At 46.4% G+C, this 25325-nt stretch overlaps 1 protein-coding gene across 13 annotated transcripts in view; it reads right to left on the bottom strand.

Moving 5' to 3' along the window:
• Positions 1–4367: 4367 nt before the first annotated feature.
• Positions 4368–25325, bottom strand: part of KIF1B (kinesin family member 1B) — a 1388545-nt gene continuing 1367587 nt past the window's right edge. For 12 of the 13 annotated variants that reach the window (XM_086921359.1, XM_086921355.1, XM_086921353.1 and 9 more), the window contains one exon: positions 11282–11617. In XM_086921359.1, coding sequence (XP_086777485.1) covers positions 11575–11617 — 43 coding nt within the window. In that variant the 3' untranslated portion in view covers positions 11282–11574. Of the gene's footprint in view, positions 11618–25325 lie in introns of all 13 variants that reach the window. The other variant, XM_086921360.1, reaches the window with a different exon arrangement.

Here is a 25325-nt window from a genome sequence, read left to right on the forward strand (position 1 = left end):
GGCTGCTCCTATACTAAGTCAGAGGAGAGAGTCTCCCCCCCCCCTCCCCCTGCAAGCAGCTGCAAAAATGTTAAAATAAAATGATTAAAAAGAGGTTTAGTATCATTTTATTTCTCTCTCCTGGGCAAGTCTTGGGGGCGGGGCTATCACGGAGGGGGAGTGTTGTGCACTGTTGTCAGTGTGCATGTGGGTTTGGCCGGTTGTCTCAGGATGGCCAAATTGACATGCGAGCTGAAGCGGTCTCCAACCCGAGCTATGCTGCCTGGTTGGGGACAGCAGGCACTAGCTCCCATTCTCTCTGGGAGTGCTACTCGAGGGCGCTTAAGCCAATCTTGTCATTGCTCTCATGTGATGCTGCTCTCAAGCAGCATGAGAGCAGCATCAGGATTGTCTGCGGGTGTCTCCCCCACCCCATCCAGCCACCCAGCCCTGACACCAGCTTCTACTAAAACAGCCACTACTGAAGGCCTTTCTCAGTCTCCTTCAACACCTGGGTGGACTCGAGGTGAGCCCACTGAGAATTTAGATGCCACTGCGGGGCCTGCACGTGCCACCTGGTGTGGTCTTAAAGCAGGATGCAGGAGACCAAGAGGCCCAGAAGCCTCGGAGTCATTCTCACTAAGACCCAGGTCAAGGGTTGAAACATCAGGGTCATAGTCTGAATGCACTGGACTCGCTGAAGTGGAGGAAATGCTTGGAAGAACACCATATCCAGGGTGGCTCCGATAAAGGGGAGCAATTTTGAAGAGGTCACGTGTGACTTCGGCACATTGATAGAAAAGTTAGCTGATGCCAACAGGTCGGCTGGAGGTGGCTTACACCTGCTTGAAGCAAGCCTGCCTTCAGCAGCTAGTCACTGAGGTATGGGAAGACGGATACTCACAACCTCCACAGATGAGCTGCAGTCATCCCCATCACCTTCATGAACACTGAGGTGCACAGGTAAGGCCAAAGGGGAGCACCAAGAACACAAAGTTCTCATGTTACTCAAATTGCAGGTAGCAATGGGAATGTAGAAATAGGCGCCCTACAATCCAACGTCACCGTACAGTCTCCTGGATCTAGGACAGACGGAACTTTGGCCAGCATGAGCATTCTGAACTTGTCCTTCCAGAGGAAGAAGTTCAGACGGCGAAGATTTACAATGGCCTGAACACCTCCATCCTTCTTTATCACCAGGAAATAATCACAATCTCTGATGATGGCTCTCTATCGTTCCCTTTGCTGAAAGAGCCTGTACTGCTTGATGGAGTATGAAAAAGTGGTCCCCAGAAGGTGTTATATTGTTATAGGCATATCCATCGAGTGGGACAGGAAACGTGTGGAGCAGCCCTGTTACACTATCTGGTGTACCCATTTCCCCTCCCTGGAGGTGAAAGGGGATGTAACCTCCAACCAGGTGATTGTGTGCCACCAAGGGCAAATGAACGTGGTTTTAAAGCAGCTGCAGGGAGTGGGGGGGGCAGCTGGGGTATGTGTAGCAGATTGCCCTTTGGAGATCGGATGTTGTCGGCCTGTTCCCCAGCTTCTTCCTGAAAGGACTGAGATGATCTTTTGCTGTGGAGGTAGGTATTGGTGTTGCCTCTGTTGGTATCCCTTGCCAAAACCTTGCAAGGTGCAAAATTGCTGGGATAGCTGCTGAGCAGGCTTAATGAATGAAACAGCTGCTACCAAGAAAGGGAAACATAGTTTACAACGCATGAGATACATCGCATGCCATTACAACGCAAGTCGTTACAACGACACGTTACATCGCATGACGTTACAACGACTTACTGAAGGGTTATAGTAATTAGGGGGAATAGTAAATTATACTATTCCAAACTCCAGCACCCCCATACAGCAAGATGTTGTACCTACTTGCGTTATAATGGCAGGCAATGTAACAACGCGTCGTAACATCTTGCGCTTAAAGGCATGCGTAGAAAGCGCATGCGTTGTAACAAGTGCTAGTCACCAAGGAAGCATTACATTGCTGCCAGCAGGCAAAACCTTTCCTGAGACTAAATATCCTTAAAAAAAGGTATTCAGATATTTTTTGAACTGAACTTCTAAAGTGGTGTCTCTTAACTCTTTAGGCCGAACATTCGACAGCCTCGCTGCCAGAAGGCAAAAAGAATTACCACCTCTACTGGCCTGCCGCACTCTGGTAATGGAAAGAAGCCCCTGATTGGAGAAGCTCATATCTCTACAGTCAATACATTTGCTAAATTTCCTGCAAAGATAGAGAGGCCCCGGTAACCATTGGAGCTTCTTTAGTCTGGGCCCTATATACTGTCTTCTTGGGCAATTTAAAGTTATGCGGGCTGCCATGTTATGCACCAGCTGTAGTTTGTTTAGAAACCTTGAGGGGATCCACAAGTAAAGAGAGTTGGAATATTCCAACCGGGAGATCACCAGGGTTTGAATGATAGGCTTCCTTTTGTAAGCAGGTAAGAATTTTAAAGTATTTTGTAAAGACTTGAGTACGCCAAAACAAGTTGCAGTAATTTTCCGGATTTGTGGTTTCAAGGGGAGATTCTTATAAAATTTTATCACAAGGTTTTCCACCACTGCAGTAGGAGTAGGGGGATCTCCGAGGTCATTTGGTCATAGCCTCAGGAGATTAAAAAAAGGGAGTGTCTAAATACTAGAATTTCCAGTGTATTTGAGTTCAACTTAAGATAGCCCTGTTGCATCCAACTAGCTACACTGGTAAGGAAACCCTGGGGTCATTCACCTGCTAGAAGGAGAGCAAACGTCCTGTGTCATTGGCGTACTAGATCATATTTAAGCCTCAAGGTTCTACCACCTTGGCCAAAGATGCCATGTAGAACTTAAACAGAGTGGGGCTAAAGTGTGAGCCATGAGGCACACCTTAAAACCTGGGGTGGAAGGAGGGGGTACAACCGCCTGAGCTCTATCTGATCAAAAGGATTTTATTCATAGGTTGGCTCTACTCTTCACCCCGACTGCCTCCAGACGTTCCAACAGGATAAGACATATTGTCAAAAGCAGCGGACAGATCCTAAAGGATGATGACTGCTTTATTGCCTCTATCTAAGCTACATTTTATGAACTTGGAGACCTCGAAGGACTAAGCCTAGGGAGCAAGCAGTGGTCTAGCTCTCTATTAACCCTTTCTAAGGCTGGGTCAGATTTCGCTCCAAACAGCCAAGAGCAGTTGATGGGTATGCCCATCAAGGATTGCTGGACGTCTGAAGAAAAGGCAGTGCAGTGGAGTGAATCCTGTTGTATCGATGACGCACCACACAGGCGAGCAAATAAAGAGTACTCTGGTGCATCATGAAATACATTGCTTTTGTCATATTGGTCTTGGTCATCATCATAGTAGGGGGTGTATGTGTCGGGTTCAGGCTGGGCACATTGTTGAGGTCTCGGTGGAAGAGAATGAGATTACGAGTCTAAGAAAACGATTGGTTCTGTTTCCGACATCGGTACTGGTGTCGATGTCTGAATCAATGTTGTTGGCCTTAGTGCAGAGTCTGACATCAGACATGGCGCTGTGGGTGGCATCAGGTGCGCCACTGGAGTTGGTGGAGCTGAACTTGAGGAAGGGGCTACTCTCGATTCGAGTGGTACAGTTAGAATCTGGGTGTTCTGCTGGCCGTAACGCAACTGGAAAAACCCATGGATCCTTGGGGACTGAAGGTGTGCAAGAGGGACCAGATGGGGCACCAGAAATAGTGTCTATAGCCTGGTTCAGCTCTTGGACCTGTTGTGGTGTCCCTGATGGCCAGTGGTATTCAGGGTGCTTCGGACAGGTGCAGCAAATGGTTCTGACGTGGAGGACCAACTTCGCAGCCTAGATTTGCCAGGGGAGTCATGCAACTGCTTAAAACCTGTTTTTTAGGGGAGAAATACTGTCCTCTGGCAAGTTTTAGAGGGAAACAAGATTGTCAGAATGACAGGACTCAAAAGCTCTGGATACGTGTTGAAAGGAGAAGAAAGGAACTCATGTCAACACGCAGAGGTGGCACACATAAGTGTCCCCAAATGTCATATGTGGGCCACGACGGATTCAACGCTGAGCCGCACGACTCACCTACCAATGCGCAGTGGAATTGCTAGCAAAATTTCCAGATAAAGTCTGACATCTGGGCAAATTCACAAGGTTAGGAATCTGTGGTTAAAAATCTCTATCAAAAAGATTAGACAAGGAGTGTCTAGGTTTGATGCAAATGTGGGTCATAATGGTTGAATTTCCAATATATCCAATATAGTAATAGTGCACATAATTAACCCAAATTTCAATAATTTACAGAGTCAGGGTTATTGTGACAACCTTGTATGACCCAGCCCCCTTCAGATCAACATTACATCATCTTCGTTTAGACTAGTAGAAAAAAAGAGACCAGACAAAGGGATAAACTGCTAATGCACTGGTTGATCCTTTATTGGCTTAACAGTTGAGTGGTGCAAGTTTACCATACACAGTTAGATCAAATCTGCATTGCACACCTATGCTATACAGCAAATGGATTAGAATTAGTACAAATACATGAAATATATTTACATTTTGTATACTCAAGCCCCAAACATCATATATTTACAAAATAAAACATGGAAATGGAGCTGGGAAGTTAAATATATGCATTAAATCACAAGACATGCGGAACACACCTCAGAAGTGCCCATTAGACATATATAGTGCCCAGACGTTCCCATTGACTTAGGGATTAGTGCCCTGTATGTTTGAGTGCAGTCACCAAAAAAACAGTTAATTTGGGTAAATTCCATCAGAATTAAATACTTTGATATTCATTCCTCCTTACCAAAGGTAAATAGCACTGACTTATCAAAGAATCCCTATATAACTTCACAAAGATATTTCTCCAAAGACCATTCCAGCCTTCACCGAAATCCTCCTATTTCAAATAATTCAATCAGGATTACCAGGTAGATCTGAGGACTTGGATGCCAAAATATATGCCACCTCTCACCACCTTGTAACACCAGACGCAGCTGTATATATGGACTTAACCACTTTGAAAGTTCATATTTAACACATTGGTTGGCGACCCAACAGCATGCAGCACTGCATTACCCTTGCACACACACCCAAGAAGGGATGATCCTGTGCATTTATTCCAGAATCCCAAATCCAGAAAATAAGTCCAGATTCAAGGTATGCAGTTTGCATTATATCACCAAAAAACTGCAAAGAATAGAAAACATTTCAAGCACTCTTCTGTTGGGAGACCATACACTTAGGGTGTACACGAAGGCAGCTCAAACTCACTTTAATTATGAGCAAGCTGGGGATTCAGGAATGGCATTTGGAACAAATGTCTTATTACCTCTTCATATGATTAGTCGATGGTGGTTACTACGTTACAATGCAGTATGTGGAGAATGCACATCAGGCACAAGAGTGGGACACAATGAAAAAAATGCAAGTAGAGAAGGTTTAAACCCAGTTAACAATACATTCAGCAGCTGTAGACCTTTCCTTCTGCACGGTAAATCTGTATTAAAAAACATATTAAAATCAAAAAATAGGCAATGGGGAAGAAAGGTAGCACTAATAAAATACAGAGTCCCAGAGAGAGAAAAACAGAAGAAAGCACATTTTCCTTCCTTATGTAAAAGGTTTCTGATAAAATAAATATGTATTACAAAAGTTTCAACAAAGAAATATCTTTCAAGATATCAGTATAGCAGCAACAGTGTCTGAATGCCTTTGATTTGTGCCCTTTCACCTTCTCTGTGCTCTTCTTAGGAGCTGCTAGGCTGTCAGTAACAAATCCTCTCACGGGATGTCAGTAATTATCTATTGTCAACTCTCTATAAATAGATAAAATTAATAAAGTGCATTATCTCTAAAACCAAAACTAGTTGTATCATTGTTAAAAACGTGCACACCGGAAGGACTCTAAGTTCATATCTTGAAGCGGGGGTAAGTATCTATATTTTAGGCAGAAGTGATGGAATGTTCAGAAACACAGCTGCAGTTTACACCAGGCACTAGCTACCTCTGTGAACACAACTGTTAATTTAAGCCTTATTCAAAGCAGCAGTGGCAGACTGAAAGTGGAAGGAGGTGAGCAAGGGCAACCTGGATAGAACAAGAGTGGATAGTACACTTCTTGTAGTACCTTCAATATAGCAAATTGTAAGTCGTGTCAAAATACAGCATGTGAAAACGGTGGTGTCTTTCAAAACGAACTGAAATTAGAGCCAAATCTCTAAAATAGTGGGTCAAAGACTCATGTGTGATACTTGTAGGTACTCCGACCCCCACCTTGCACCTCTTGTTCATCCCTGTTAATTAACAGACAATGATCTGGGAAAATGAAAGATGAAACAGAAGAGAAAGAATGAAAAAAATGAAATCTGAACAGTGCACGTTGTATGATTTATTGCATGCATATTTGAGTCCTGCTGGACAGCTACTATTATCAGCAAAAGTGGATCCGTATAAAAAAGCCTCTTTTAGTCGTGCAGAGCATCAGATGTACACGTCAGCCGAATCTGGGCAGAATATTTTACAATATTTGTAACATGCATCTTCCACCTCTGCTGGACAGCAAGAGAAGGACAACTCTGGTGATTATCAACTAATTATGTGTAACACCTCTAGATTGCAGGAGAAACACTGTTTAGTAATACCTCTACAGTATATGTATATATCACCGCAGCATTAAAAAAACAAAATAGCCAAGATTGTTTTGTGACTTGAAAAGTGACAGGCTGCATCTAAAGTTCAAGGCCTTCAAAGAGAGAGTTGGCTGCTTTATTGGCCTACAGGGATGCTTTAAAAAAATTCCCACAAGAATTGACATGGATACCCTTGCTTGTCAGATAATGGGCAAAAGAGATATAGATTAATCTTCTTTAATTAAAGTTCCCTATAACAAACACTCAGCCACCTACTGTTATACAGAAGTACAGATGAATCCTGCACACTATTTCAGAGACTTGTCCTTCGTAGAATGGACCAGCCGGTTATCTATGTTACAGAGGTTAAAGGTCGTCTGGTGATAGGTTTTTACAAATATGCCCTTGCAAGACCCTCACTCCTAAAGTTTGTCATTAATTGGCTTGAATTAGAAACATCCTAAGAGAAACCACGTGAGAGCAGATGATATTCATGCAGAATACAGGAAAAGAAAAAAACATAGTTTGAAAGGAAATGGATTGGTGTGAAAGGAAACGGTGCATTGGCAGAGCATTATTCTGCTGGGTACATGGGTTACAAATAAGGAATGAAGCTAGCAGAGGAAATATAAACTGAAAGAGTGAGCCTAAAAGAATCTTTCACCTAACTAACCTATAGCATTAAAACGAGGCAATATTTCCACAGGTATTGAAGACAGAGTGCTGAATTCAACTGTACCTCAAATTGATAACTGCAATCAAGTTTAGTAGGACTCAGCAAACAAGCTTCAGTAGGCAATGATAATTAGACTGTCAGATGTAAAACTAAAATGTGACATGCTGGGACTGGGAAAAGGCATGGCACGAGCCAAGGAAAATGCCAAATCCAACTAGAAATGCAATATTTTCCCCCCTTACATACTTACATTTATGTCTCCAGACAGACATGCTCATGGGATTTGGAAGGAACCTTACACAAAGTTCTGAAAACTTGCTCAGTGGGTTGTTTAGCCCCTGGCAAACAGATCCAGAAACATGCTCAGTAGGATGGTTGGCCTCTGGCATACAGCTCTGGAAACTAGGTTGTGGGATATCTCGCCCGTGGCGCATCAGCTTTGGAAACAGTCAGTGGGTTGGCTGGCCCCTGGCATCCTGTTCCGGAAGACGGTCAGTGGGATGATTGGCCCCTGGTACCCAGTTTCAGAAACATGCGCAGTGAGTTGGCGGATTCCTCCCTTTCAGCTCAGAATAACATGCCCAATTGATAGGCCTGCATCTGTTTCTGGAAACTCCTCAAGTCGGATTGTCCTTTTTGGCTCCATACACATTGACTGGATCTTACATCTAACTGAGAATACATTATCATTGGTTAGGTGGCTCCTTGTGAAAAGCAATTCTCAGTGGCTTGGTTGACTGGCCTTGTTATTCGACTCAACCCCAGTGACTGATTGTTGGAAACGCTGTTTCATATCGGAACATATCCTTGCTGATTTGGAAAGCCCTTGTCACATATCTATCTACATATTATCTGCAGGGTCAAACACATCAGGCCCTGGTCTGGTCATTTGGAGTGCTTAATGGCACATTACTTAACAGACACCAAAATGGGCTGGTCAGGATTTCTCTCGATATATATTCTTGGTGGGTTTGGTTAGCCCTGATATCAGGCTAACAACATATGCTCTGTAGACCTGATGGCATCGCTTTCCCCTGTGCTTGTGTTAAAGGCTGCACAGATTCAGTTTCAGAACACATGCTCAGTTGGATTTTTGCCCCCTGATGTGTTACAATGTAATGGAAAATGAACTGCGAAATCAGACTCTCTCCCAGGCTACAAACATTGCTGATAACACGATCAATGCCAAGTGTATGTATGCATGATTCCTGAACATTAAGTGCAAAATAAGTGTGCTGAATATTAAACTATCTTCAAGATATTGGTTGTGCTTCTACTGCTCCTCTCCTAGATCTAGGTAGCTGTTCCTACGAAGCGCATAGTATAGAAACCTGGAATTCGATGGCAGAGAAAGACTATTAGGCTGGCTGTTAATTTTCCGCCCTCTTTTTTTTTTTTAAACCTACAGATGTAAACTGAATTTGTTCTCTGGGTCTTGCTCACATTTGAACCTAGATGACATCTCCTCACCTCTAGTGCTGTATTGTTCAAAAAAGGGATTAAACGTTAACACACAAATTCAAGCCATGAACAGCTAAAGTGAATATTTCCAGTCCCAGGAACTGTCAATTACACCGCAGGTCCAAAAATGCCCTATAGTAATGTACCTGCTGTCTGTCGATCCGTGCTAAACTCATGAAATGTCGCCTTGTTTTTCTGCCTCTCTTTTCCACATTCTAACACTTTTAAATACTGTGCTTGTCTACAGTATCCAAGAAGAATATTCTGCTACCAAACTGTTTATTCAGGTACCTGAAGTCTCACTTATTCCTCCTTCATCACTAAATTACATATTCCTGGAAAGCTCTCAGAGCACACATCTCCACCGCATCCTGCTATACCAAAATCAGTAGCAGCTTGTCTCAAAGCAAAGACAATTGTGTTTCAATTCTACAAGCACACATTTAATGGGCCTTTTCTATTCTGCATCAGACCTACAACCAGCTGTAACAGGATGAGCTACTAGCAACAGAAAAAGGACTATGAGAGTGATAGGGTGCTCCCCTCAAGAGATCTGTGTGTGTGTGTCAAAGGAGGCTGTGACAGAGGACAACACTAAGCAGGGCCACTCATTGTTTGCTTTAGAGAATCAAAGATCACAAAAATAAGATTTAAAGCAGAAGCAAACACAGCACATTGGGCGTCAGTGGCACTTTCTTAGTACCACGCTCCCAGAACACTTATGTACACGGATAGTACAGTAGGACGGAAGCGAAGCAGGGACAGAAAACCCAATGAGGGGAAACATTAAACAACCCTTAGCCATGAAAGGAGGGTTTCCCTACATCACCCTCTGAAGGTCTTGGCCATAAAGTGGATGTTTTGCTGAGCAACCAACGCTTTGATCATTCAGATTCTGGATTTTGTGTAGTTCGCTTATTTCACCTCTCATGTGTAAAGACCATTGTTATAAATGTGCGTGCTCAAATGTTTCTAAGATTACGTCACTTAGCATTTCAAAACAACAGAGCTTTGGTGAATAAATGCAAAAAGAGAAATAGGTGGTGAATTTGCTTTTGGAAGGGAAGAGAGTTCGAGAGATGTATGTAAAGGGGAGTATGTGTGATGGTGGTATGTGGCACAGTGATAGTGAGCTGTATAAAAGCACCCTGTCCTATAAATGAGAGCGTGACCGCTTGAAGCTCATTTGTCATGAACTTGTTGCGTTTCCCAGTTAAATGTATGCATTTGCACTCAAAAATATATTCACAAACCCTCAAGAACTAGTAAATGCCTTGCCCTATATAAGATAGTAGTGGGGCATAGAATATAAAATGTCTAAGGGAAATAAAATATACGGCAGGTAGGGGAATATGAAATACAAGAGGTAATGGCAGCAGGGCTAAAAGTCAGTAGGAATAATATGGGGGCTCTTAGTTTAAGTAAAGGATTATATTGGATATACTGGAACTAAGGGTGAAATGTTTCTCTCTCTAGCTCTCTCACTCTCTTCATCATGCCTGCAATGCTGGTACGTGGGTAAGCACATATGCATTGCCATGAGCATAAAGGACAGAATATTTTCCCTGACGGGAGACACATGGTCCGAGGTGGAACTGAAAATGGGTATGGTTGGCACACTTCTCCGAAACCCTGAAGACACATTCAGGTCCCTTGAGGCACCATGTTATCTCCCACCTACCCTGATAAGTGTTATGTTCCAAATTTAAGAAGGAGAAGTAAAGATTTGGTCAGTCAACCAGTAAGTGAAGGAGTGCATAGCTGGACACTTGCTGCAGAGCTACCTAGTCACCACACTCTGAGTTCTGCCAAATTTCAGAGGAGGTTTCAGTGATACAGGCCAGTATCTCAGATAAGAGAAGAAAGACCAGTGGTCCTGTGCACTGCACGCTACTGAAATCACCCTATCATAAACTCAACACAGCAAACACTGCCACAGGACCTTGGCAAGAAGCAGATGATTGTGCTCTGACCATCTTCATACAGAACTCTTACAAGAGTGCACACACAAAAATTCAGTATAGCTAAAAAGGATGTAGATTAGACTAATTGTTAGTATCATCTATACAACAAAGATATGCCTCATCTTTAGAAGACATTCATGCTGCTATGAGGCTATTATAAAGCCTTTCGCAGGATGTCTTGGCAACACATTTGTGGGTTGGACCATACCTGGTGCTCTGGGTCCCTGCCCAACATGGAAACTTCCACCATGATACTCAGACCTCCAATACGACACCTAAGGGATGCTCATGTTACCGAAAAGATGCAGACACTCCTGACATGGTTCTCATGCCCCATAACATGATACCAAGTTCCCAACATGTTGCCCAGTCACCCAAAAAATACTGCACCACTAGCACAGCATCCAGTGCACCAACATTTGACTAGACACCCACAAGTTGTGCAACCAAGCAGTACAGATGGAAAGAATATGTTTATAAATCTGAACATGGTGATGTTGGTGCTGGAGAGGGAGATGGAGAAAAATAATAGAATCTTAGTTCTACAGGAAATAAAAATCATAAAAGATAAAAACTCCACTTAAGATACAAATAGTTTTATGATGCAGGAACAAAGTGGGCAAGGAATGCAGAGATCTGTAAAAAAAAAAAAAAAAGCTGCAGAGAGTGGATAAGGATTTTTTGTTCTTTCTTCTATTCTTGTTTGGTTTGGCGACATGCTACGATTAAAGCACCTCAGCTCAAGTGAACAGGGTGAGAGCAGAGAGAGAACGCCACAGGTTTTACAGACAAGAGAAACCATCAAGAATTACAAAGGGAGACATGAGTGTGGGAGGAGAGCATTAGGGTCATAATGAAGGAGTTGTAGACTTGTCAGTACTTCAAGGGTCCAGTGCGCCTCCGGGCAAGCTTTGATCTGCAAAAAGAAAAAAGGACATAAGAGTAAAAAAACAGATAACGCTTCTCACTACTACTGGTTAATTCAAAGAAGTTATTGATCTAAATGCAGATAACACATCAGGCTCCAAAACTGATGTCAGCAGGGGATACAGATGGATGAGAGGGTAGAGCGGCCCCTCCATTAGGGCAGAGGAGTGTCGCCCCCCTGTTGCCAGTGCAGCAAAAGTGTAAAATAAAATGGTAATAAAATGAATTACCATTTTATTTTTTCACTGCTCTCAGCCCGAGCAGTGTTTAGGGATGGGGCAGCTGCTGACTGGCAGCAGGGGAGTGGTGTTCACTCTCCCAGTTTACCATCCGCATGCCTCTTTGGCTGGCTGTCTTGTGACAGCCAGCCTGACATGTGCAGTGTAACCCTCCACACCTAGCTGCCTTAAACAGCTGGGTTGAGAGCAAGCACAGGCCCCCTTATGCCTGCTGGAGTGTAGAGGCAGCCGTCTCCAGCCAATCCTGTCACTGCTCTCATTCTGCTCATCTGTAGCATGAGAGCAGCATTGGGATTGGAAGAGGGTTGGCTAAGGCTCCAGGAGGATTTGAGTTGATGAGGAAGCTTTGGTAAGTACATTTTTTAATTTGTTCTTTTTTGGCCCACTGATAGAGACTGTGAGTACCCTGCATTGCCTCAGCCTTAATTCTAGAGCTCTCAGTCACGGCCTGTTTTAAAATCTGTTAACAAGCAATGATTGAGAGCTTTGGAATGTGAGCCTAAAGGAATTGTGATTTATCACAGTGCCTGCCACTGGCTCGACGACCCTGCATTTTTGAGAGTCACCAACCGCCACAGTGATTGGGGCTCGAACACTAGGAAATAATTGGCAGAAAGTGCTTATTTGGGCAGTATGTACTGCCCAAATAAGTATGTACAAATAAGTATAAGTATAAGAATGTACAAATAAGTATGTACCAATGTTTGAGTGCTCTGGTGAAAGACAACAGTGAGGACGGAAAAGCAATAAGAACAAGCATTAGAAATGCAATAGGTCTCGCAGCATTAGAGTTAGTGCTTTTAGAATTGTTTATGGGTTTTTTTTTTTGTAAATCTTTAGCATGAGGTTGAGGGTGAGTGAGGGTGAGTGAGGGTGAGGGGTTGAGGGTGAGTGAGGGTGAGTGAGGGTGAGTGAGGGTGAGTGAGGGTGAGGGGTTGAGGGTGAGTGAGGGTGAGGCTGAGGTGGTGAGGGGTTGAGGGTGAGGGGTTGAGGGTGAGGGGTTGAGGGTGAGTGAGGGTGAGGGGTTGAGGGTGGGTGAGGGGTTGAGGGTGGGTGAGGGGTTGAGGGTGAGTGAGGTGAGGGGTTGAGGGTGAGTGAGGGTGAGTGAGGGTGAGTGAGGGTGAGTGAGGGTGAGGGGTTGAGGGTGAGTGAGGGTGAGGGGTTGAGGGTGAGTGAGGGTGAGTGAGGGTGAGTGAGGGGTTGAGGGTGAGTGAGGGTGAGGGTGAGTGAGGGTGAGTGAGGGTGAGTGAGTGAGGGGTTGAGGGTGAGTGAGTGAGGGGTTGAGGGTGAGTGAGGGTGAGTGAGGGTGAGTGAGGGTGAGTGAGGGTGGGTGAGGGTGGGTGAGGGTGGGTGAGGGTGGGTGAGGGTGGGTGAGTGAGGGTGGGTGAGTGAGGGTGGGTGAGTGAGGGTGAGTGAGGGTGAGTGGGAGGCCTTTCGCAAAGGTTTAGTGGTCTTTCTGTTGCTTATTTCTTATTTGGGTGTTAAAGTGGAACTAATAAGGTGAAGCCTTGGCCCACAGTGTCAACATGTGTAAAAATGCCAAAATAATGAGGTAATCAATACCAACACAAAATGTGCTGCATAATTATTTTTTTTTTGCTGCAATTTAGTCAACCCTGAAGCATAATTTGGTCCTCTCCTGCTGCATAATTCCAGTTGCCCTGCTGATAATCTTCATTACTCCGATTGCACATTCCTCATTAAATCACTTACATTACTCTACATCTGACCAGTTAAACTACCAGTCGAGCGAGGCAAGTATGAAACCTCTGCAGCCTAATCTGCTCCAATACAACCATTCGTTCGATCCGGGTTAAAGAAATTTAGTTTTGTAAAGATCTTAATTGGGCCAAAGGACTTGTAATAGAATTTCCAGCGATGCCGCCAATATATTAATTAGTGGCTAGTTTAAACCATGAAACCCCCTCTTTTTGGTCACATAATGTTGACAAGATTCGGGACTTGTACGTATACCTCAAATGACGGTGGGTGGGGAGTTACCAAGCGTCTACCACCTGCTGTAAAAAGGTCTGTAATGACTGTTACACCTGTCAGACATGCAAGCAGCTATAGTTGTGGACAGTATGAGATGAAACTTTAAACAAGAGAAGGGACGTTGGGAGATTAAGCAGCTAAAACTATGGCTAATCCGAGCTGGAGGGTGCGTGGTTGTGTTCGTATCCGCGTGTAGTTGAGAGGGCAGGGCTGGAGGAGCGGCGGGCGCTGACAGACTTGCACTGAGCCCTGGCCGCTCAGTCAACAGGGCTCTTCTCGAGGAGGCAGGTAGCGCCTTGTTTGCCTCCAGCGCCTACCCGGCGCCTTCTTAACCAATTTAATCTGTTTGCTTTAGGAGGGGGCGAGCAGAACCGCAGCGGCAGTCTAGTGGAGGGGTCTCGCATAGGGTTGACAACACAGTGACAACATAGGAACAGCAAAATCAGCCACGTGGAGCAGCCCAAGGGGACTTCCTGGAACACATCCTGATCTGCGAGGGACCAGGAGGAGGAGGAGGGGAGGTGCTGCCCTAGAGAAGGGCGAGAAAGATCCGGGCTGGGGTGAGAAAGGCGCTGCGCGGATCACACACTGACGGAAAAGTTTATCGTATGCAGAAGAGCAAGCAGGGGGCAGCACCGCTGCAGGAGACGCGCAGCAGAGCGGCCGGGCACCGGGAGCAGCAGAGCCGGGGGAAGGAGCGGACTGTAATCCGGAAGAGCCGAGGGGCGGAGGAGGCAGCGAGGCTGCGAGCCGGGGGGAGCGAGTGGGGCAGAGGGCAGGCAGCGGACGATGCGGCTGAAGGTGGGCTTCCTCCTGCGCAGTGTGCTGGTGATCGGCACGTTCCTGGGGCTGGTGCTGCTCTGGGCTTCCATGTCCCCCAAGGTGACGGACGAGGCCGGGGCCCCTGTGGCCGGAGTGCGGGTGAGTGCAGCATGGCGACGCCGCGAAGGGAAACCGGATCTCGGACCGCCGGGCGCGGGGATGCCGGGCCTTGTTTCCGGGGATAAAGGGGGTTGTGATGGGGTAGGGCTTGGTTGAGGGTGTCCGTGTCTACGCTGTGCTCAAAGGGTGCTGTGTGTGTGTGTACCCGGCTGTGCGGGGCCTGAGCTTTGTGACAAACGGCGGTGCTTCCGCCGTCCGGGGTTACTATGGAGACCAAACAAGAGTCAGCGGGGACGGGTGTGAGGGCACGAAGGAGTGCGGGCCGGGGAGTGATTGTGATGCCGGGGGACGGTGGTTAACTGTGGGATGCAGGGCAAAGATTCTCGGCAGTTGTATAATGGTTGGGAGAAAAGGTTGACGTTATCAAGGCAAAGGTGATGAATGTGAAACAAGCAAGACGGAGGGAAGAGAGGGGAGGGGGGAGGAGAAATGCGACACGGCGCGAGGGGAGGGGGGAGGAGAAATGCGACACGGCGGGAGGGGGCGGAGCGGGTAAAACACGACGGACGTGCACGCGCCCGTGACTTTTAAGGTCAATGCGCATGCGCATAAGCTCAATGCGCATGCGCATTGACCTTAAAAGTCACGGGCACTGCAAGGAATCGCCACGATTCCTTGCAGTTGGATAAAGAGTGGATAACTCGCAATAGTCTCGCTTGCTCGATGCGCATGCGCATCGACAGGCGAGACCTAAAAAGCTGCTTAATACAGTAATATTCTTTCTGGTGGGTACACTATCTACCTGCAAATTCTTCACCTGTAGAATATTTCCAGGTGTAAAACTGGATCCCAAGATGTCAAAGCTCACACGTCGCTGGTACGGAGGCCTGGCTTCATATCGTTGCCAGGAGAGGTGTCAGATGATGTTGCCAGATCAATATTACGATGACTTAGGCCCAAGAATGCCATTTTCCTTCTTGTTTTTAACAGCCTTTGAGATGAGAGGACTGGTTGATATTGACAGAATAGTGCAGTGCCAAAATATATCCTTACGACTATCCATCAAACGGGGAAGCAGAAGCATTGGTGAAGAAACTGCAGGTAGAGTATCTACCAGATAAACTGGTACCGCAGGTAAATAACTTTTTCTACTGATAGATAATTCTACCTGCAGATTCCTCACCTGTAGAAAGATTCTATAGCCATACCCAGATAGGAGGAGGGTAGATGGGTCTGGCAAAATTACCATCCAAACGCAACTCCCAATCCAGCAGTAATGCTTGATGAATGTGTTCAAAGATGCCCACTTGGATGCCTTGCATATCTCTGTAATTTGAACTCTTCCAGCAAGGGCAGGAGTGTGGCTTTGACCCCTGGTAGGATGGACCTTGATTCTTTCTTAAGGTTGCTTATTGACCAGCCCATAGCAGGCCTTAATGTATATTATAATCCACCTTGAAAGATTCCATTTCTGCACTGCTTTGCATTTCTGCCATCTCAGTACCCTACAAAGAGCTGGTCATCCAGTTGTGTGTCCTTTGCACAGTTCAGGTAGTAGTTGACTGCCTGTCTAGAATCCAATCTTTGCAACTGCTCCTTCTTTGTGGGATTAAGCAGTGCATAAAAGGTTGGAAGGGTGATGAACTAACTCTTGGAGAGTCACATTACGTCTTGTTTTTCCACCTACATTGAGGCCAACCATCTCCTGGCCTCTCATCAGGCCGGCTTTTGCCCCGAACACTCCACGGAATCCGTTGTTCTCTCCGTGGTGGATGAGCTCAGGAGAAGCGCCGACATCAATTCCCCACAGGCTCTGGTCCTGCTCGATCTGTCTGTCGCCTTCGACACGGTCGATTATTCCATTCTTCTCGACCGTGTCGGGGGCGCCGGCGTTCGGAGACCAGTGCTAGCCTGGCTTACTTCCTTTTTAGTGGGCCGTACACCCAGGCCGTTCCGTTGGAAGGCTTTTCCTCCCCCTCTTGTTTAGTTTCCTGTGGGGCGCCCCAAGGCTCGTTTCTTTCTCCTCTCCTTTTCAATCTTTACATATATCCTCTTATTGTTGCGTTACAGGATATGGAGGTCACTGTGTTTAATTATGCCGATGACCTTCAGCTTATTTTTAATCTTTCTTCCTCCCCTGACTCTATTCTTAAGTTCCATTCCACCCTGACATTCATCTACAATTGGATGAACCTCAACCAACTAAAATTGAACCCCCGATAAGATGGAGCTGGTTCTTACCGGTGGTCCCTCTAAACCCTGGACTTCCGCTTTTTGGCCCCCAGCCTTCGGCTCCCCTCCCGTTCCCTCTGCTTCTGTGAAAACCTTGGGCTTCAAAATCAGCCAAGACCTTTCCATGTGCCCTCAAATCAGCTTGGTGGTCTCTTCTTGCTTCCTATCCCTCAGAACCTTCCGCAAAATGTCCCGTTACTTCTCTGTTGAAGCCCTCAAACTTATCATCTTGGCAATGATTCTATCCCGCCTGGATTATGACAACGGCCTGTATGTTGGTATTCCTGCATACGAGCGCCGTTGCTTGGAGCTCATCCAAAACCAAGCGGCCTGCCTTATCTACAGGCTTCCGAAATCGCATCACATTACTCCCCTGCTAAAGACACTTCAATGGCTCCCCATATAGGAACGCTCATTATTCAAGATGGACTGCCTAACTTTTAGGTCGCTAGCCGGCACAGCTCCAGACTTCATCAGATATAAGATCAGGGCCTATGTGCCCGGTAGAAGCCTTCGCTCCTCTACCCAGTTCCTCCTTAGCGTTCCTCGCTATAGAAGGAAAAAAAATAGCGGATCCAGATTTTTCGTTCTTGCCCCCCTCTTTTGGAACACACTTCTTCTTGCTATCAGATCCATCTCTACCTACATGGACTTTCGCATAGCACTTAAAACCTATCTCTTTTCCCGAGCCTATCCATCGTAATTCCCCTTGCTTCCCTCAGGACAGTTTTTCTGCAGCGCCAAGAAACAGCTTGGCAGTAGAGCGCTTTACAAAACTCTTTCAACTTCAACAGATGGAATGGAGTAACCCCACCGTGGGCAGGAAAGCAGCCCTGTTTCTCAACACCAACTTGCCAGGGTAAAAGGATGTAAAAGGTGGACAGGAACTAGGGGCCAGATGTACGATCCTTTCATTTAGCGCTATGCAATTTGCGAGGTATGACGAGTCGCAAATTGCGAGGTGATAAATGAAATGTACAACAGTGTGTTTACACTGTTTTACGATTCCCAAAGGGGTCGCACATTGCAAATCTCATGAGCATCTCGCAATTTGCGAGCCCAGTGTGAATGCCAGCCCTCCCAGGGATGGTGGCCGGCTGGGCTCAGCAGACCACCATGCCTGGGACTGCTTTTTAATAAAGCAGCTTTTTTTTTTTTTTTAATGAAGCCCGTTTTCCTTAAAGGAAAACAGGATGCATTTAAAAAGAAATGAAATGTAAAACAAATTAAACGTTTTTGCTTCATTTTTTAAGGGCAGACATTGGTCCCTGGGACCACTGTCTGCCCTTAAAATAATATTTTGCATGATTTTAAAAAGGGGAAGGGGTCCTCTGGGGACCCCTTCCCATTTACAAATGCATTACCACCTACTTGAAGTAGATGGTAATTGCGAGTGTTTTGTGACCGCAATTGCAAAATTCCGATTTGCTAAATAGGTTCTGTGCATGGCCCAACATGTTTTTGCATGCTCAAAAGGGTTCGCAATGCAAAAACGGGTTGTACATCCGGCCCTAAGTGCCTGAAACTCCTTCATCCGTCAGGCTGAAGTTATTGCTAATAGAAAAAACTGAAAGTTAACACTAAACTAATGTTCCACTGGGGAACAACAAAGGGGTTAGGAGGATACAGATTTGTTAATTTCTTCAGAAAACTCATCACGATTGTGATTTGAAGACAGGCGGCTGGTCTGTCAGACAGAGGAATACCGACAATGGCAATAAATACCCATTAATAGTACCAATTGCACAACCGCTCTGGGCAAGGGGGAGAGCAAATTGTAGAACCTGGGTAAACTTGGCCTGCAAAGAGCCAACACTGTTGTCCGTGCACCATGCATCAAAATGACCCCGTCTGCCAGAGTAAGACGATTTTGATGAGGGGTGACGTGCCAAAAGAATTATGTCAACCACTTCCTGTGGCAGCTGAAAGGAGCTCTTATGTCACTGTTCAATCTTCAGGCATGTAGGTGGGGTCCTTGGAGACTGGGGTGCAGTACCATACCCTCCGACTGGAACAGTAGGTCCAATCTGAGTGGCAGCTTGAGTGGAGAACGTGGGCAGAAGCGCAGAATGTCTGCATACCACAACCCTCTTGGCCAATCCAAGGTGATGAAAATGACTTGGGCCTGGTTTTGGTGTACCTTCCTCAGAACTCGAGGAACCAAGGGTATGGGGTAAAAGAATAGTGCAGTGGAAAACTCCATTTCAACTGAAACATGTCCCCCAATGCTCCCCTCAACAAATACTGGCGCAAACAGAATTGTTGGCACTTACACTGTCCAAGAAGGTGAACCGGTCCACCTGAGGAGTGCCCTACTGGGCGAAGAGGTCTTGAACTAACTCTTTCAGAAGTCGTCACTCATGATCAGCTGGGTAACACCAGGTCAGGCTTTTGGCTCTGACATTCATAGACCCCAGTAGATAATTGACTGTTACCCAGAACCCTTGGCAGTGTGCCAAAGACCAAAGTCTCAATGCTACCAGACAAAGGAGGTGACACCAGACCCCCTTGCTTGTCGACGTACCACACTGCTGTCAAGTTCAAAATCTGGACAGACCAACTTTGGAAGGAAGGTAGGAAGGCCTTGTGCACCAGCCCATTCGCCTACAGTTCCAACAAGCTAATGTGAAGAACCTGTTCTTCTGGAGACCAGAGGACTCTCATGCTCAGAACTTCCAGATGAGCTCTCCACTCTAAAGTGAGACATTCGTCACAACCTTAGTCACAGGTGGAGGGGGAGTGAAGGCCATCTTGCAGCTGAGGTTTGCCTCATTCCCCTACCCAGCCACTTCAGCCACAGTGCTGCAGGAGATCACAATGGAGTCAGATAGGTCTCCCCCGTACTGTACCCACTGTCTGCCGAAACACCTCAGCAGGGCCCTTATGTGCCAACATGCATGCATGACAAGGAGAATGCAGGAAGCTAGCAGACCGAGGAATCCTCAGGACTGGAACTGTTGCACCCTGTTAGAAGGAAGGGACACTTTTCTGAATGTCAGCAATCCTCTGACCCTACAAACTGGAGTTGTTGGGAGGGCTTCAGGTGAAATTTGGGCATGGTGATCGCAATGCACAGATCAAACAGTAGGGATACTGTTGACCGCAGATGGAATAACACCCGCCTCCGGTGACCCAACTTTGATTAGCCAGTGAACTAGGTACGGGAAAATGGAGAAGCTAGACTTCCTGATGTGAGCCGCAATTACAGTCGAAGGGGAGTACTGAAAACTGGTAAAGCGTAGAACCCACCACAAAACGTAGATACTTACGATGCGACAGCAGAATGGGGATATGAAAATACACACCTTGCAGGTCGAGTGACAGCATCCAGGCTCCAGCGTTGAACACTAGCAACACTTGGGGTTGGGTCAGCATTTTGAGCGTCTCCTTTCGAGAAAGAAGTTTAACTCCTGGAGGCCAAGGATTGTACTCAGACTGTCATCCTTACTCTGTACAAAGAAATAACGAAACTAGCATCCTTGTCCTTTTTCCTGTTCTTTCACTAACTTCACTGCTCCTCTCTGCAGGAGGATTGCAAGGTGGTCTGGAGCAGAGGAGGAAGGAGAGGGAAATAAGGGTGGAGCCTGAAGGAAGGGAAGGGGTGTAAGGATTAGTTACTTGCCTATAATCCTAGTTCTCTTCCAGGTGTATCCTCATCAAATTCATAAGCACATGAATATTCCCACCTGTAGGAGAGTAGGGTCTGCAATCCTATGGTCACCCCAGATTTTTGCTTTTTGCTTCAATGGTTTACGACTTTTCCTGGCTGTGGGCCTGCTAATCAGACCCACAGCCTAGCTGTTCTCTCTCTAAATTGACAGCCATGTACTTTAGGTGCATTTACCAATTGGTATTGGGTCACTCTTGTAAGTCCTTGTACAGTGTACCATAGGTACCCAGGGCATAAGTGCACCCAAGGCCTACCAGGGGCTGCAGCATGTATTATGCCACCCCTGGCTGGCCATCTAAACAGGAACAACTGGCTGGTAACACAGCTGGGGCAAGGTGGTGTAATCACCCTTTGCTGTAGATATAGTATACCTATGTCTAACCCCCAAAATGGACACATATACTCGTATGGCAGGCCTTATCAATCCTGAAGGCAGAGTGCTTGGAATTATGTGAGATGGTGCTCTAGCATGAGCTGAGCCTGTCTGCAGCTTTCGGAACCATGTCCTTTAGCTGTTTCCATGATAACGCTATACCATATACTCTTAAGTGCATTATAATCCTCGCGGTTATTGCTAACTTTGGCATAGCATTATTAAAACATGTCGAGTAAGGTGTCATACGAATTGGAATACTACCCCCTCGCCAGTTCTGGCGACGGGGGTAGCATTCCACCCTTTTAGAGACATGTATGTAACTAGAACTCCGGTTAAAGTTAACCCGAGCCTCAGCATCACAAAATGGATGCTGCAGCCACAGACAGAAGTCTGACCTCCTGCTGCTGGGAGTCCTTCCAGCACCGGAGGCCTGGACAAAGGATTTCCTGCCTTGGGAGGTGCTAGCACCACCCCAGACAGGACTTTGTGTATCCAGATAGGCAGGGCTGAAAGGAATGAGACATGCCTGGGGCACACAAGGTGTCCCTGTGCATACCCCGGTTCAAACCAGTTGCTGTGGCACTCCAGCCGCAGCTCTGGCGCGAAACCGAACAAAGGATATGGGGTGTAACCACCCCCCCTTCCTGGTCCCACCCATGGGAGGGACCTAGTCACAGTACAGACCCCTTTAGCAGAATAAAGGTAGGAGTTGGTCCCACTCCAAATTAGATTATCCTGAATTGAAACTACAAAGAAGAAACTCTGGACTTCGACGTTCTGCTCCACAGAAGACTGAAGAAAATCTCCCTTGTGGCCAAGGAGTGACCACCCTGTATCCGTAGGCACCATCAAGCGTCCTAGCGGTTCACTTTGTCGTCCTTCCTGGTGGAACCAGACTTCAGAGCCCGACGAGACCCGGAATTCCAGACCTCTCCGACTTCTACCTACATCTGCAGCACAGCCACGTGGGACCGGCCATCTTGAAGAAACTGCACTTCGCTTCCAGCACGACTTCAGAGGCATCCTCGAGAAAGTGCTTTAGGGATTGAGAAGCCCCAGCCCGAGCAGCTCCTGCACCAAAGACCAGCCCTCCAGCATCCACAAGATCTTCGTGGGGCCCTTTTGCTTGATTGCTGCTCGACGCGTTGTCTGGTCACTTGCCGGCTGGCTAGTGGCCTCCTAGACTACGATCCTTGAAATCTACACCGCTGGTCTAGTTGCTCCAGACTGGCCCTTGCTTCCTTCCAAAAGAGAAGCACCCCGGACCCTCCTGGTCCGCACCAGACGCCATCTTCACTCACCGCGTGGGTTGCCTTTGCCAAGGCCTGTTGACTCCAATTCCGGAACAGACACCGCCGACAGCAAGAGCCTGCGTGGGACAGCTCGTGCCTCCATCCTGGTCGTTGAAGACACCTCCTGGTCCACGTGGCAGCAGAGTCAAGCGTCCACTCTTCACCTGATCGCGACAACATCATCTGGTTCCTTCCTGGTTTCCCTCCGGTCACTGGCTAGTGACTTTGAACATTGTCCCCTCTGCTTTCAGGTCTCCATCTTCATTGATTCACCCTTGGATCACTCCGGACATCTTCCTCCTGGTCGCCTGCAGCATCCTTCTTCAAGGCTCCATTGACTTCGACGCAGAAACCCAACACACTTTCACACCTATGCACCCACAGCTCGTGGGTGAGGTAACGAGAGCATTTCGGTGCTCATAGGTAGATTGACTCTCCTGGTGTCCAGGTATCCTGTAGTTTCAGTCTCAATTAGTCGGAACTGTCTTTACTTACCTTTTTGTAATTTGTTCATGCCCATTGACTTTGCATTGAAACCTGCGTGTGTGTTCTAACACTGCACACGCGTCCCGTGGGCCTCCTACTCCTTACCTAAGGTTAGGGTAGCGTAGCCCCTGCGATTCTACAGCCTCTGGGCATCCTCATTTCCTCCATCGATCTACTTATACCATTTACTTAGTATATGGTTTGCCGTGCCCCTAGGGCACCATTGTAATTTGTGCGACTTATTGTATTTTTCTGAAGAGTATAGTTACGTGCTTAGCCCTCTGATCTCATAAAGAGTTCAGAGGTGTTTGTTAGTAATAAATATATTGTTTATTTTCATAACAACCTGTGTGGTGTCGTTTCATCTGGTATATTATATGTGGTAAAACAGCTGGCTTCACATGCCAAAAGAGTTTAGCCTAAGACTGCTTTGTCCATGCTACCATTAGGATAGCTGGTCTATAAGGTTGACTTTACAACCAATCACCATAAGGGTTGTTTGGACTGATACAAGGTGATCACTAGAACTAGTGAGCATCATATATCAGGCCAACTTCTTACACCACCCATGTGCGGGACCCCGGAAACATATATCATATATATGTAGCTATACATATAAGTATATATACATATATAAAAACCCACTCACAATGCAGCCCTCTCTGGAAAAGCTGAACAATGCTGCAAAAGACTTCTTTGCACATAAACATTCCAATAAAAGCAGGGAGAAAAGGAAAACCTTTGAAAACTGCTTTATTACACAGTAGAAAAGGTAATCCTACAAGGAAAATGAAAGCATTGTCAGCATATAGGCTGCATTGTAGGGAAAACCATAGAGTAGAAAGCTGAACAGCCAACTCATATAGAAAGTAACAGACAAACTGGCACTGTGCCTTTAAGGCAGCCATGACCCCTAGATCCCATCATCCCTCAGGGGTGACAGTTAGGTCAGCTGTTCTTTGCGGATAACCGCAGACCATTTCTTTAAAAAATCATACAAATATTTCACATAACTACTTGCCCGGGGAGGCGGGTGGGTTGCTTATGACTTTGATGAGGATACCCCTGGAAGAGAACTAGGATTACAGGTAAGTAACTAATCCTTCTCCTCCAGGGGATCCTCATCAATAGTCATAATCACATGAATAGAATAGCAAGCCAACCCCTCATCCGGCGGGCAAGTAGACTGGAAACTATGCAGACATCGGAAAACAACCTGCCGTTAGGCGAGCACAGACTCCGAGCCTTCAACACTTGAACAGATTCCGCAAGGAGGCCTGGCCCACTTGGGTATCTGCTCTGGATTCTGAATCCAGACAGTAATGGCTGGCAAATGTGTGAACCGATTTCCAAGTTGCCGCTTTGCAAATCTCGGCCATCGGTACATTATGCAAAAAAGCCACTGTTGCCGCTTTGCCCCTGGTTGAGTGACCCTTAGGGGTAGCGAGCAAAGGTTTATTTTCCAATTGGTAAGATAACTTTATACACAAGACTATCCATCTCGTGATGGTCCGTTTGGAAGCACCAAAACCCGTTCTGACCGAACCATAGTTTACAAACAACTGGTCAGATTTTCTCACAGATTTTGTGGCATCTAAGTAAAATTTGAGAACCCTCTTTAAATCCAGCGAATGCAGAGCTCGTAGGGTTTGGGAAAAAAGAGGGCAAAGAGATGGACTGATTTACATGGAACTCCGACACTACTTTAGGTAGAAAAGAAGGGTGGGTTTGCATAACCACTATTATGGTGGAACACTGTATAGGGTTATTTAGATGACAAAGCCTGAATTTCGCTAACTCTGCATGCAGAGGTGATCGCCACCAGGAACACCACTTTCCAGGACAGGTGTTGCAGAGATGCTTTATGGATGGGCTCAAACGGATGGCCCATTAGTTTGGACAATACCAAATTCAGCTCCCAAGGTGGAGAGGGAGGTCTCACAGGAGGGTAAACCTTCTTTAGCCCCTGTAGGAAATCCTTAACCACCTGAAGCTGAAAAAATGAAGGATGGTTAGGAGACTTACGATAAGCCGTAATGGCTGCCAAATGTACCTTTATAGAAGAGTACCTTAAACCCGTCTTGGCCAAATAGAGTAAGTACGGTAGTAGGACTTCCTCTTGACCAGTGGTTGGGCTCCAACCCTTTTGAACACACCACAGATAAAACCTCTTCCACTTCATAGAGTATGAGGTTCATGTGGAAGGCCTCTTTGACTCTTTTAGAATGTCCATGCAGTCTGCAGGAAGATTTAGGTGTCCATACTGCAGGACCGCAGGAGCCATGCTGTCAGGCTGAGGGAGGCTCGGCTCGGATGGAAGATCTCCCCCCCCCCCCCATCTTGGAAAGAAGGTCCGGCCTGCATGGAAGTCTCTGATGCGGGCGAATTGACAATTGAAGGAGATCCGGGTACCACCACTGGCGAGGCCAATCTGGTGCTATTAGTATCATTTTCATCCTGGATCTCAGGAGCTTCGCCACCACCTTCGGAATGAGAGGGAGGGGTGGAAAGGCATATGCAAACGT

This window comes from Lissotriton vulgaris, chromosome 5 (genome assembly GCF_964263255.1).
Source record: "Lissotriton vulgaris chromosome 5, aLisVul1.2, whole genome shotgun sequence".
Classification (NCBI taxonomy): Eukaryota; Metazoa; Chordata; class Amphibia; order Caudata; family Salamandridae; genus Lissotriton; species Lissotriton vulgaris.